Here is a 15,520-nt window from a genome sequence, read left to right on the forward strand (position 1 = left end):
CTCCTTTTGAAGCAGCTGGCTTCCAAAACACCTCTACTTGAAACAATCGTATCCTTCGATGGCTAACAAGGTCAACAAGGTTAATACGATTTCGGTTCTGTAGTGGAACTGTCAAAGCATCCTTCACAAATTAGATATTTTTAAGTTTTTGGTTTTTGCTTTGTGCGAAACATGGCTAACACCCGATGTGAACCTCCATTTTCCAGAATTTAACATCATTCGCCGAGATCGTGCAGACAGACATGGCGGATTACTGTTAGGGATCAGAATACAGCACTCCTTCTATAGAGTCGACCTTGCACCTACACTGAGCTAAAATTCCATCTAAATTATATGTGCAACGCATATAGATTTTTGCAATCAAGCTTTGCAAATACCTTTTATTGTTTCTGCACATAAAATAGGAAATTTCGTGGTTCTTCAATTTTATGTGCAATGCATGTATATAATAAATGCACGTCAAGGGTAATTTATTAAGCCGGACTAATATCTTTTATTTGTGGCTGTTAATAGAATTTGAAAGGCTTAACTATTATACTCAATTTTTATTTTTTTTCGTGATTTAAAATGAATGTAACATATATTTTTCGAGGGCATACATTTTTCGTTTATTTCTTAATTATACATATCAAAGAGATAAGAAGCGGCATCGGCATTGAAGCATGAATGGAAAGGATTGCTTCAGATGTCGACAAGTTCCCAACGCGTCGTGACGGGGCTCAGGATGTATTGTGCATGCAATAGCATGAAACATTGGCCTGCGTTGTCGTTGAAAACTTTTCTCCAATTTTCCCGATGCTTCTTTGCTGGTTAGTAAGCAAGTAAGCAGATGATATTCTCGACTATTGTTGATATTTTCCAAATTCCAGGAACGGCATCGTCAAAATGTGCACCTGTGCAATATTGTTTTCGTACACATTTCAAAACATGAATACATCCAAAATTTTGTTCATTCATTACGAAATATGAACTAATCCTGGCACCAATATCCTGGAATTCACTCGCACTTGAAAGTAATGGGAATATACTTCCTGTAACTAACAACATGATCCGGACAACAGCATCTACATTGAGTACTCTGCTACGCTGCTGCTGCTACTCCTTCATCAGGATGCTGATCGAATCTAATAAACGAAAGAAAATGTTTTAAAGTCAATCATTGGATGATCGTAAAATTACTTACGTTATCTTGTCACCAAATTAAAATTCACTAGAACCACCAGCAGCATTCTGAAAAATCATCACTACTATAACTGAAGGCGGTGCAAGTTTCGCCATGTTGTTGTTTGTCGAATTTCTTCTTCATTATTGCACGCTTTGAATTTTATGTGCGGCCACCAATAGTGTTCAACTATCGGACCATGCACATAAAATTTATTGGCAGATTTAATAAGTTGTAAATAAATTTCCTTTACTTTGTATTCGCTTCGCATGTAGGTTACATGGTAAGCAGGAAATGTTCATATGCTGCACATAGAATCGAATTGAAATCAGTCGATACTGTTCTATGTGTTTTCCGCACATAAAATGAAATGGCGATTTGATTTCAGTGTATGTCAGGCATCGAAGCCGTCGCATGTAAAGTGATTATCCGAGGAAAAGACCTCTGTATCGTCCCGGGAACTGCGATATCTCGCAGGCTCGTAAATGGCCGATTAGATCTTTCGATCTTTCGATGAATATGTTCGAACCCTGGACTGCACGTGGCGGGTTGTTCAGGATACCCATGGTAGTGATCATTTGCCGATCTCAATATCAATCTCCAATGGAACATACCAGCCTCCTCTGGTCGACATCGCATATGACCTCACGAAGCACATTGACTGGGGCAAATATGCTGAGGCAATTGTTGTTGGTAAACAGTCGGTAGAGTACCAGTTTTTGTCCGAAATGATTCTTAACAACGCTTTCAAGGCACAACGCCGGCCAGTGCCAGGAGTTTCGGTCCGTAGGAAACCATCCAGTCCGTGGTGGGATGGCGAGTGTTCACAGCTCTATCGCGAGAAATCCACAGCGTTTAATGATTTTCGAAAACATGGCTCGGTCGTACTTCATAAGCGATATATCGCCCTTGGGGAACAGCTCAAGAAGTTGGTTAAGGCGAGAAAAAAAGCGGCACTTCGTCCAGGGTCTGTCGCGTGAGACCTCAATGAAGACACTTTTAAGTCTTTGGGTAGAAGAATGCGTAACGCGTCGTCGGCTAACGAGGATCGTGAAAGTTCACCACGGTGGTTATTCGATTTCGCTAAGAAAGTCTGTCCGGATTCCGTTCCAGTGGAGCGAATGCTTCGCGTCACTTCAGCTGACTGCAGTGGTGACATGGATCGACCCTTTTCGATGGTTGAATTCTCACTCGCACTTCTTTCATATAACAATTCTGCTCCGGGGATGGATAGAATCAGGTTTAATTTGCTGAAAAACCTCCCAGACGTCGCGAAGATCCGCTTATTGAACCTATTCAATCAATTCTTGGAAATCGGTATTGTTCCGGATGACTGGAAGGAGATGTGAGTCATAGCCATTCAAAAGCTTGGAAAACCCGCGTCCGATTGTAATTCGTATCGTCCTATCGCGATGTTATCGTGTTTTCGGAAGCTTCTTCATCGGCTCGACGATTGAGTTGAGTCTAATGGTTCGTTGTCAGATACACAATTTGGTTTCCGGAGAGGCAAAGGAACGAAGGCGAATCCCGTCGTCAGTCACCTCGGATGTAGGAAGCTGGCAGGTAATCTACGGATTAAACAGGTCGTCGTCCGGTCAAGTGCCTAAACGCGTCTTACAGTTCCTTCAAATCTATCGTCCGGCGAATGTTCGCTGCTATCTCGTGTGGGGAAGCAAGCCAAAGTATCAGTTCGACGTTTTGTCATCCGGCCCCGTTATACAGCTGCGTGCATACAACCCGTCAGCGTCCAGCCGAACGCCTGTGTCAAGAAAATCATCTCCCGTTAACTAGAACCCGCCAACTAATCTGCAAAACATTCCGCCTTCAATTCCGTAGTACGCCCTATCGATCACTCTGCACGATTCATCAGCCTTCCGGCGCCCCATTGTCCACCGGTTTTCATTTCCTGGCATTCCTGGCTTTAGACCACCAGCCTGACCAGCAACAGGACTGAGCCCATTCCGGGTTCAGTTTAGTAGTTCCTCGAGGGCAAGAGGCCCTACCAGAAACGGTATCACTGGGTCACACGCACTATGAAAATTCATGTAGACCCTAATAATTGAAACTGTTATCGGCCTTACTGAAATCATATAGACATTACTTATATTTCATATGCGCATCAATAAGAAATGTAGTGAAAGCCACATTAATATGTGGAAAGCAATATCTATATACTTTTCTAGTGATTTCTACTTCAATTCAATGTCTGAAAAATATATGAGTGAGGTACTCAGACCAAGATGTATGTTTGTCGTCAATCGCTAATGAAGTAAGATGGAGAAGCGTTAGAAAACGATTTCAGCAAACATGTTTTGGAGATGGAATAATTTTCAATCTCCAATTTTTGAACCCCGTCCGCTTACAAGTGGACGGAATATCAATATATAAGTATTATACACAATTTTTACCGAGGAGTCACTTAACATCTATGTATACAGCCTCCAAAAATTCCACTTAAAATTTAATTAGTTTTCTAGTGAATCTTGTGCCGTGAGTACCATCACTACCCGAGCAGCACAAGTCAGCGAAAAATGATTGCAGCAACTTGATTTCGACTAAATCTTGTCACATAAGAATTGCAGTAGCCTATGTGAAACATGTGTGTTGCTAAGGTAACGAAACATTTTAACTTTTACAAGCGAAACTAGATGGAAAAAATCTATATATGTTTTCCAGTAACTTCCAAGTGAAAATTATTTTGATTGTGGGGTTATGAAGCACCTTCTCACAGGATCAATCGGATAAAACGCCGAAACGACGTTTGACAAAAAACGGACGTAAAACGCGAGCCAAAGCCACGTCCAAACGTTACAATTTATCAGGCTGAAATAATTCGGCAAAAACGTGTCGTTAGGTACTAACAAGATTACTGACATTTTCGGCTGCGAATTTGACTTCTATTATTTAGTCGAACCTGCCTGATCTTGCTTGGATTGTTTTTTTTTTTGCCTTTCTCGTATACTAAGTATACGGAAAGGCTATAGAACTGCTCCAAAACCGAACTTTTTATAGAAGGCTCGGAGACCCATAGTGTTATATACCAATCGACTCAGCTCGACGAATTGAGGTGATGTCTGTATGTGTGTATGTATGTGTGTGTGTGTGTGTGTGTGTGTGTGTGTGTGTGTGTGTGTGTGTGTGTGTGTGTGTGTGTGTGTGTGTGTGTGTGTGTGTGTGTGTGTGTGTGTGTGTATGTGTACAAAAATGTGAGACACGTTTTTGGGCATTTATCATTATCCGATTTGCTCGCAACAAGTTGCATTCGACGCGGAATGCAGTCCCAGATCGATTGAACTTTGCGTTTCGGAGTTATGGCCAAAAAACTGTTTTTACGTGCAAAAAAAAGGCAAAATGCTGCAATCTGGATTCGAACTCGTGATCTCTTGGTCGGGAAGCGGCTACTACACCACAGCACCATCAATGCACATAGCATGTGACAAGATACATACCAATATAAATCTTCGAATTGGGCATATATTCATTGCCTCTATAAGCATCAGAGTTTATTCTGCTAGGGTACCGATTCATATACTGGAAGTATTAATGGATTGAGAAAAGAAAATATTAGCTTTTCCCGTTGGTTATTAAAATATACAGTTTCAACACATTAACTTAGAGCAAAATTGCCGGTGGTGAGTATAAGCCGTTTGGCAGCGCAGTATCATTAATTGAAACTTTTCCGGTCGCTACTAAACGCGCTGCTAAAACAGTAGCGCAGCGGAGAGGTGATCAAATTTGGTACATTGCGCGATAACAGCGCTGCTATTTGATGAACTATTAAACGTCACCTGTACGGAATGCAGCCACCAAAATGATAACCGAAAATAGTGACCAGTGGGAAAAAGAGTGACTAAACTAAAATGACAGCGCTGCGAGGATGATCAAAACACTCGCGCCCAGTAATGATGCTCTAATAGATAAACTATTGAAATCGCTTGGATACGCTGTTACTTTAATTGAGATAAAAGTAGATTCACTATTGATTCGAGGATGTTAATGCAAAATTATATTGGTATAATTGCATAATTATATCCAAACTAGTAGACACATATGTGTATAATAATGGGAAGTATCAATAGGAAACCCCTCAGGTTACGGGTGCCCTATGCAAATTACTAAATAGTAATTTTGGGTGACCTTTTTACGGTAGGATATCCGTTCAATAATTAAAAATCCTCTTCTCTGCTAAACGTTATAGCCTATTCAGATTACGCCATTAATGACATAATAATTGGCGTTTCAGGGTAAATACGCTTTATGATGTCATTATTTACGTAATATTCCATACATTTTGCGCTGTCAAAAGATACCCGCTAAAAAGAGTCATAAAGAATTTATTACGATCAATTATTACGAGAGAGCTTTCGTTCTAACTGGGATGCAGGGAGAAATTCAACAAAACAAAACTGACAATGACAAGCCACACGCTCTCTTTGCCAGAGAGAAAATTCTCTCTTCATTTCGTTTCGTAGTTGACAGTCATGCTCTTTCTGTCGCAGCAGGGTCGAATGCATGTTAGATGGAAATCTTCTGAGCGCTGAAGAATAACTCGGATTGTGATTTATAGCATGTTGAAAGCATTTTATATGATGAAAAATAATGATGATAATTATTTATTCTCCACTTATTCAACATGAATTGTTTAAAAAACAGATGCTCTCTAGAATTAACAAGAAGTATTTAACTTAAACCTAAAAATAATAATAAATAATTAATAATTTTTTTCAATTCTGCTCCTTGAATGGCTTAATATACTTTGGATTTCAACATTTTTCACGTGGGACAACTGTACGATTTGAATGGGATGTATATATAAAGTAGAATAATCTATATACATAAAAATGAATTTCTGTCTGTCTGTGCCTTATAGACTCGGAAACTACTGAACCGATCGACGTGAAAATTTGTATGTAGAGGTTTTTGGGGCCGGGGAAGGTTCTTAAGATGGTTCGAGACCCCTCCCCGCTTTGGAAAGGGTGGCTCCCATACAAATGAAACACCAATTTCTTCATAACTCGAGATCTAATCAGAAAATAAATCAATTTTAGGCGAAACGAAGTTCGTCGGGTCTGCTAGTTTTAAATAAAACATGGATTGGTAATGCATTACATAATTCATCCCAAATCCAGTTTAAATTATATCACATTCACACGATTCGATTTTGTTAGAAGCTGTATCATTGATTGTCGAGTAGAACGCAATGGTTCAGTTTCCATTTTTGAAAAAAAAAAAAATTGCTGATTTGCCCTTCATATGCAGATACTGGTGGAAATACATTTTAGTTCGATAATATTTCTTGAAAATTGGTCCAATCGTCCTTTTTTATTTATTTGTGAGAATTCCCAAAAGTATCTAAATTTTTCTATCAAATCTCCGTTCGATCATAGTACAGAATCAAAATACTTTTTAAACTTAAAAATAAATTGAGGAATAGTCTGATTCCCCGAAGAACGGCGCACCCAACTAATGAATGTAGCTTCGCTCATTATCCTTAATGAGAGCTTCAAATATTCTTCAAAAATCCCTTTTCATATTTTTTTTATATTTTTTTTCGTGGAAACTTTGTTCAGAAAAAAATGTTCGATTGTCGCCACACAAATGCTTGATTTCGCAAATTAAATTTAAAAACTCTACTTGAATTCAACCCTGTATTAGCGTGCAAATGAGGAAACATGGAAACGTCAAGATATATTATCTTGCTGTAGTCTGAACACCTCGTAATAATTGGATACCCTCTCACTTAACAAAGTCATAAATAGCCCAATCTGAATAGGCTATTAGACATAACTTTTCTCATGTCTTATTGCTATCAAGCGCTAAGAAAAGCACAAATACCCTATATAACAGCCTGTAAATACTCCTCAGTCCTCATATAGCAATTTCAAAAAGCATCGTGCTTTGTTTAACACGTTCAACGCTCTCCCGTTCGAATTATAGACACTATAGGTTCTATAGTGTCTATAGTTCGAATGCGCCTAAAAGAAGGAATGGCAATGTGCCGTCGCGCAGTGGTGGTCCCCCATACAAATGCTCGACTAAACCTACGATTGCGCTTAAAATTTAGCAACAGTAATTTTGTAACGCTGAATTCATTTTGAAATTTAAATAGTTATCCGACATATGCTATGCTATCCCTTCCGGAAGCCCATGACTTAGGATCACAGCAGCGTCTTAATTCTAACCTTGAAACAGTTAATTTCCCGCTTTGGTGCAGCAAGGCGCAATTCGCCAAACTAACCACTGTTAAGTGACAAAATATATATTTCAATGCATCATATCAGTTCTTTCCGAATCTTTCCCGATACAAAATTTAGTCAAATTTAATTTTCCCTTACATATATGTTTAGGAGATACTTTACACCATCAACTTGAACCAAGTCACCAAAAATTAAATTTACCAACTACAATTAACAAATTGAGGAATTATCATTGACTAAATGTGCAAAATTAAAATAATATCAGCTTCACGAAAAAACGATTTGTTTTGGGTTTTGTCTGGGTTTCCGCCACTGTGGATCGGTCGGCCCATCGTAGCATCAGCGGCAAGCCGTGCTTCTGTTCTATTTTTACGCATATGTATGCATCATTCTTTGTGGCGTTCAATCAGCATATGGGAGCGCAGCTGGTGTGCGGGAGGACGCGGGACGCTTGCGCTTTCGCTTCAGTCTCTTGCCGTCGGATGAGTATTGCCGAAGGAAGCATCACCAACACACATCGCATTGCGTGCGGCAATGTTCTATTTTTAGCTCAGCTGGGTTGAATGTTGATCCGAGCAAATGAAATTTGGGGAAACTGGTTCATGAGTATGTATTACGGAAAAAAGAAAATTTTGGATAGCTCCGCGGAAATATCGCGCAGAGGGAAATCCCCGGTCTCAATTCCTTGGATATAGCGTCTGCTGCACCATAAACTCGCAAGCTTCTAATTTTATTGAATAATTCGGGACTGATTTGCGATTTGGGCGTAACTTATTTTGTAAACAAACATTGGAAGGTGAATTCCTGCTAAAGCAAGCATTTCCTGAGAAAACCACGATATGTATCCGACAGAATAGGCTTTCTTCTAGCAGGTAAGGGAATTAGTTTTTGAGAAAAACGTTCGCATTCTACGGAATCCACAGAACAATGTTTGTTTACTAAATAAGTTACGCCCAAATCGCAAATCGGTCCCGAATTATGTCTTTTCTATTCAGCAAAGCATCTTTTCTTTTGTGCATTGAAGTTATAGAATATAATTTCCTTTATGTTTACTCTTTTTTTTTTTTTTTTTGTGTCTTTATTAAAGAGACTTTCAGCCCGAGGCATGTTTACTCTCTATTGAAACTCGGTGGGCAAGTTTGATTACTACCAAGATAAATCAAAAGCTATTTTGTTTCTGCTAACAATCATTAAAGAAAACTGTTGAGTACATATCGATTCTCAACTTATGTATTTATGTTTCATTTCCTACCTCCATCATCTAAAGTTCAGACCTGAATTCTTTCAAATATTCCAAATAATCAGATGGATTCAATTAAAGAAATGACATGAATATAAATATAAACAAATAATATAAACATATATAAATATAAATAAACAATACAAACAATAAGTCGGGACTTCCGAACCGAACTTTCTTCCGAAGTTTTATTTGTCAAACTAATTGATGCGTTGTTTAGCGCATCTGTAGGCGAATCCAGCGCACTACTTCTGAAATTGGGAAAGTTGCCTGTATCTGGAGAAAAATCCAACTTCGGCTGGCCTAACAATTAGTTTGTAAATCAAGAAAATATTTTAAGATTTTGATTTTCTATGAATATTCACTTACTATATTTGTACCTTTTTGCTTGCATACCTTCTGTGCGGTTTTTGATAGTTAATTCATTCATGCTATTCATAAGTCCTAAACCTTGGACTTCGCTAGACCAAATAATTGGAACCCGGTTCATAATGACAGCATGTCTGTTAGAAGAATTCGAATAAAAAGCACTCGGATTATGTAGGAGAAAATGAGTTTTGGTAGGCTTCGGAGAAAATTTTCTATTTTTGGAAGTCAGTAGAAAAAGTATTCAAACTTTTCTATAATGCAAGTATGTTTTAGATAATTTAATAGTCTTAGTTCGATCATTGACAAACTACAATGACTCATTCCAGAGGTTAAATGTCAAAACGTGTTACAGCAGAGTTCTAGTGCGATTATTTTTCTACAGCTCTGCCTAATAGTTTGTTGTTTTAATTCAACTAATAACAGAGTTAAAGCGCTAGTTACTAATACTAAATGATAACAAAATTTCGATCAGTCTGTATAATAAGTTACTGCAACTAGCGCTATCTTTATTTACGAGATCTTCGACCCTAGGCCGGTTCATCTGGTATAAATAAATGTTAAAAATAAGTCTTATTCACCAATTGTTATTTTAGACTTTTCATATATGTTTATCAACTATTTTGAACGAGCGAGAAAGGCATCATCACCGCTAGGTGGATTAATCAGGGTTTTTCTACTTAACTGTCATTCGTTTAATTGATTGCAGCCTAGGATATTGCAGCGTCGTCCTCTAGATCGATTTCAGTTCGAGCTGATAGCTTTCGATAGTATTTCTACATTTGTTGAACTTTCCCAGTAAAATATCCTAACTTTTCATGTGTATAAAAAAAATCTAGAGAAAATCTCGCAAATCGATCCATCTATTCGTGAGTTATATTGACTCGCCATACATAAGAACAACTATTAAAAAAACAGTAAAAGGCATATGGGCAGGCTTGTAAAATGTCATCTGCATGTCATTTGACTAATTTGCTCATAACTTTCTTTAGAAGCAAAATTTCTTCCATAATTTTGAATGTACTCATAACGCTTGAGTAGGGTTATATTTTTGTCCAAGGGTACATTGCTCTAAGTATAACATCAAAGGCTGGAGAGTGAAAACTCTCCAAAATGTCACGTGTCATTTGACATAATGTCATTTGAATGACATTTTGCCTCCCACGCCCCAGATTACATATTTACAGCAAAGTCTCGTTAGACAAAGTTGTAGGCCCATTTAACCGCTATAAGTTCGTCATACAACATGAATTGATAGCTACCTTCTGAAACAAGTTCTGGGGAAATTATACAAACGAATGCAAATGACATTTTACAACACTGCATATGGGTGGACAAGCGAAAGGTTTTACTTCCTGCTCCTTAGAACAGCTGTGAAAACCACAATAAAATTTGTGATCATCCTCAAAATTGATTAATCCATAATAGGAACGCATGCACCAGTTGTGGCACTAATCTTAATTTTGGTTCCTTATTTGGCAAATCCCATTGTTTTCTTATGGGACTGGCCAAATTGGGACCACTAGTGCGACAACTGATGCAAAGCAGAGTCTATTATATATAGAGTTACGCAAAGAGTGAAGCCAAATCTACCTATTGAACTGTCAAACCGTCTACCTATCGAGCAAAGTAAACAAATGCTTGTTGGTAAGGCGGAAGTATTGTTATCGCCTAATAATTATTCTGGCGAATTAAAACGCATGAATTGAAATGTATTAGATTTGTTCTAGAAACAGCTTCAAAAAACTTCAATACACCCCCCAATACACTGTAAACTCTGCATTACTCATTAATGTGCTAAAAATACACATTTTTTGATGACATATGAAGCTGTCAAAATAATGGGTATTTTGAAATTTTGTATAATGCGTAAATTGTGCACACTTTCATCCTCCAAGCATTTACCCATTAATGGGTGAAAAATGAATTGAGCTGTTTGTGATTTCATCATGATTATGTTTTGAAAGCGGAAATGGCAGGCGTTATCTCGTCAAGTTCTTGGTTTTGCAAAACGTAAGTCAGTTAGTTATATTAATATAAAAGTTTATAATCTAGTTGTTTTTTCGTTATTGCAGTATGCTAATTATCGCTCACCACCTAATTATGTGCAAAAATGAACCCCTGCGGGAATTTGCCTCGACGGACTCTGCTCCCACAGCGGATTACAACACGACGACATTCAGACGTATTTGCTGGAAGCAGAGACCTTGGTGGACGGGCACTTACGAATATGGGACTGGGCGCTTGCCTCACATCAAACTTCAGCTGCGCGTCGTATTTGCAGGATGGAGACTTTGGCTGACGGCCACTCATGGATGTGGCTCTGGGCAGATCCCCTCAAACCAAACTTCAGTTGTTCTGTGCTCCGCGTATAGGCAGCAAGCAGAAACCTTGGCGGACGGCCACTTACGGATCTAGGTCTGGGCGGCTTGTTTCAAACCAAACATGAATGACTTCACTTTGTTGCACGCTCTTTTTGAGCGATAAAAGTGCATCAGAGATGTTTGTTGTACATTAAAAAAAAATTCATTGAAATAAAAATGTGAACATTCTAGTGAAAATTCCTAAGAATATAGATGTTTTTATTACATACAAATTCAAAGAAAAATAAAACCGAAATATTCCTTCGTCGTAATGCTAAAATGGGTATTATTTACTCCTTTTTCCCAATATAAAATTTTTGATAAAGAGTAAAATTAACCCTTGATTTTGACGTACAAGCCGTTTACCCATTAATGAGTAAACGCTGTTTACTCTTTTAATGAGTTGAACTATTTAACTTCATAATGGGCACTTTTTTACCCATTAAAGAGTACTTTGCCGGCACAGTGTAAAGTAGCAACAAGAAACTCACGTGTTTGCACTCTGTGGGTGACTTGGTTATCGAATTAAAAAGCTTTAGCAGTGAACACTTCCGTGAAGTCACTTTCAGGGTTGAACAAAAATGAAAGTTGTAAACGGAATAACAAGAAGATCATTCAGAATAAGTGTAAGAAGATCCTCTTTGCGCAACTCTATATAATAGGGGAACTGTTCCGATCTCCATCTCACTGTACATATATCCATCTCATCGATAAACAAAGAAATACTGCACTAAATTCGTCGCTTCTTTTTGTCAACACGCGTGCTCACTGCTGAAAAAAATCACAAAAATAATAAACAAACCAAATTCCTTTCCATTGCTTTGTTTTTGATGGGATGGAAATAGGAGCTATGAGATGAAGTGGCGAACCGTTCCCCTAGACTCTGATGCAAAGGACGTTAAAAATTAAGCAAAATCAATTTTTACAATTATGCTTTGCTTGTTTTGGAGGAAATCAAAGGTGTTGTCGTGTCATATGAATATGCTTTATCGATATGAACTTGGTTTGCGGTGATTTTATTGGTCATTTGGCATATAAAGCACTAGTTCGACAACTAGTGCTATAGCCACAACTGGTACACCTAGGCTAGTTGAATTCGCCGGAAAGCTGCTTTACGGGTTACATCGACTGTCCGTTATTGCTGGCACAGCTTTACATGGATGCACCTGAAAGAATGCTTCGTCAACGCGACTTCCTGTTCTGGGAACAACGACACAGAAACTATGCCCTGTATGAACCAATTCGATCCAACTGCCGACGCTTCAACGACGACAGTGATTACTTGACATTTTCCGTATTGTTAGTCGTGATTAATTAGTTTAATTTTAAATTAAGTTTTATTCATTGAGACTATTTTTGTCAGCTGAATTAAAATACACAAATAAACAAATATGAGTAAATATTGTATTGACACCCCTTGCGGACCTAAGCTGGGACTAAATCGAATATTTTCCCTGAACTTTAATTATATAGGGGAAATGTTCCGATCTCCATCTCACTGTACATATATCCATCTCATCGCGAAACAAAGAAATACGCCACCAAATTCGTCGCTTCTTTTTGTCAACATGCGTGCTCACTGCTGAAAAAAAAAAATCACAAAAATAATAAACAAACCAAATTCCTTTCCATTGCTTTGTTTTTGATGGGATGGACATAGGAGCTATGAGATGAAGTGGCGAACCGTTCCTCTATACACCAAAATTGCTCTGAAGATAAGAACTGATTCTCCTAGAATTTCTTAGGTTTATAAACGAAAGAATTTTTGGATAAATCTCGAAATTTCTTTGGAAATTATGATAAGTATTTCTCCGAAAATTCTATTGGAAATTCCTGTAAAAGTTCCTTCGGAAATAACTTTAGCATTTCCTTTAAAAATTTCTTTTGCATCTTTCCGAAATCTTTGAGGTTTTGGTTTGGAAATTTGTTTGTGAATACATTCTGAAATTTCTCTTCAGCAATTTTTTCCACTCCGGGAATTCCCTCCAGAAATAATTAAGAAACTTACGCAGTTAACGGAAATTGTGTTAGGATTACCTTTGGAAATTCCTGTAGAATTCTGCCAGTACTTTCTCAAGAAATCCCTTTGGAAACTCTAGGGAGAAATTCTTAAAATTCCTTCGAAATTTTCTTCAGGAATTTCTTCTGAACTTCTCCCAGCATTTTTTTCGATTTTTTTTTTAGGTTTTCGGATTATATTTAGAAATTTCCTTTACGCATTCATTCTAGAATCTCTTCAGAAAATCCTTTAGCATTTCTTTTAGGAATCCTTCGAAAATTTTATTAGAAAATTATTTTGGGAATTTCTTCGAGAGATCTCTAGATCCTTGGAAAATCCTTTGAAATTTCCGTTAGAAACTCTAGGAACTTCCAAATGTATTTCAATAAGAATTTCCGAAGAACAACTTGAATAGATTAGGGAAAAGAATTTCTAAATGAATTTCTGAAGGAATTGTTTAAGGAATTTTCTATGGAATTATTAAAAGAATCCTTGGAAGTATTTTTAAACAAATTCTTATTGGAATTTTTATATATTTTTTAGGATTTCTACATGAATTCCTTCTGCAACATTGATGAAATTCCTGCGGGAATTCTGCCAGGAATTTCTCCGGGAAGTCCTTCAAAAAATCGTACAGCAGTAAAACAAAACCCTGTTTTGGATCTGGAATTAAGACTTGCCAAAACAAATAAAAAATTGTCAGGATTTCAGTCGATCCATCATCATATTTCTTCGGATATTCTCGAAAATTCATTAGGAATTCACATCAGGAGTTGCTTCAGAAATTTCTTCCGTAATCATTCAGGTGTTATTTATTCAAAATGAATTTTTTCAAAAGTTCTTTCGGAAGATCCTTTCCCCAGGAATTAATTCGGTTAGCCACCTAGAAATTCTTTCAGGTATACCTTCGAAAATTCCTTCAGGAATTCCATCGTGAATTTCTTCTCCCTCAAAGAATTTCTTCAAAAGTCCTTCACTAATAAATCTAGAAATACCTTCAAAAATTCCTTAAGAAATTCTTTCGAAAATTCCTTTAAAAAATTGTCTAAGAATTGTTTTAGAAACCCCTCCGGAATTCCTTTAGCGATACTTTCAGAAATTCTTTCAGGTATTCCACTGGACATTCCATACCATCGGCTCCCGTAATTCTGCTGGAATTTCTTAAGGAATTCCTAAAGAAATTTCCAAAGGAGCTTCTGAAGCAATCTCCGAAATTCTTGTATTTTTCTGTGAATTCTTCCGAGAGTTTCTTCGGAATTACCTCCAGGGATGTTTTGGCAAATTCTCTGGATTTTTTTTTGGAAATACATCAAGATATTCCTCCAAAACTTCCTTTAGGAAAACCTTAAAAAATCTGGTTTAGAAAATTATTTTGAGCTTTTTAGTGGAATGTCTTCACTTGTCGTAAGACGAGTTTGTACAATCCCATTTAATTCCACCGCTTAATTGTACCTTGACAGATGCGTATTTCGACCTCAACAGTAAGGTCGTCTTCAGTGTCTCGTACTCGACTCGAAAGTCGAGTCAAGTTTAAAAATCTACTTGCGGCTTGAGAATTTCTTTCTTCAAAAATTCCTTCCAAGATTTCTTCGAAAATTCCTCCGGAAACTTCTTAACGAATTATTTTAGGAATTTCTTCAGAAATTCTTTTACAAATTCCTTCGGCAATTGCTTTGGAAATTTGGTTGGAATTCCTACGAAAAATTCTTCAGAAATACCTTCGGAAATTACTTCAGGAACATTTTCCGTAATTCCCTTAGGAGAATTCCTTCGAAAAATTCTTATAGAAATGGCTTTAGGTAAGTCTGCGGAAGTTGGTTTAGCAATTACTTTGAATATTTTTTAAAATTGCTACAGAATTATTATTATTATTGGAGTTCTTATGAAATTTCTTCAGTACTTCATCCAGGAATCCTTTCAATTTTTTTATAATGCCGTCGGATACTCCTCCGGAATTTCTTTGAGACCTTTGGATATTCTTTTAAGATTTTTTTAAGAATTCAATTCTAAAAATTCATTCAGAAATTCTTTTAGGATCATTCGGACATTACTTTTAAAGTTTTTTTTTCGTATATTTCATCTGGAAATTGCTTTGAAATTTCATTTAGAAACTTTTCCGAATATTCCTTTCGTATTTTCTATTTCATTCTTTATTAAATTTTCGGAAAAAATATTCCAACAAAATTTCCGGAA

The 15,520-nt window shown here is 37.2% G+C and overlaps 2 protein-coding genes across 3 annotated transcripts in view; both read left to right on the plus strand.

Annotated features, from left to right (window-relative positions):
* Window positions 1-15,520, plus strand: part of LOC134217961 (guanine nucleotide exchange factor DBS) — a 502,406-nt gene that overhangs the window by 25,566 nt on the left and 461,320 nt on the right. The window lies entirely within an intron of this gene.
* On the plus strand, window positions 10,885-11,424 carry LOC134214059 (uncharacterized). The gene is made up of 2 exons (XM_062693501.1): window positions 10,885-10,978; window positions 11,041-11,424. The coding sequence occupies exons 1-2, from the start codon at window positions 10,938-10,940 to the stop codon at window positions 11,381-11,383; spliced, it is 384 nt and encodes a 127-aa protein (XP_062549485.1). The 5' UTR covers window positions 10,885-10,937; the 3' UTR covers window positions 11,384-11,424.

Source organism: Armigeres subalbatus, chromosome 2 (genome assembly GCF_024139115.2).
Source record: "Armigeres subalbatus isolate Guangzhou_Male chromosome 2, GZ_Asu_2, whole genome shotgun sequence".
Taxonomy (NCBI): domain Eukaryota; kingdom Metazoa; phylum Arthropoda; class Insecta; order Diptera; family Culicidae; genus Armigeres; species Armigeres subalbatus.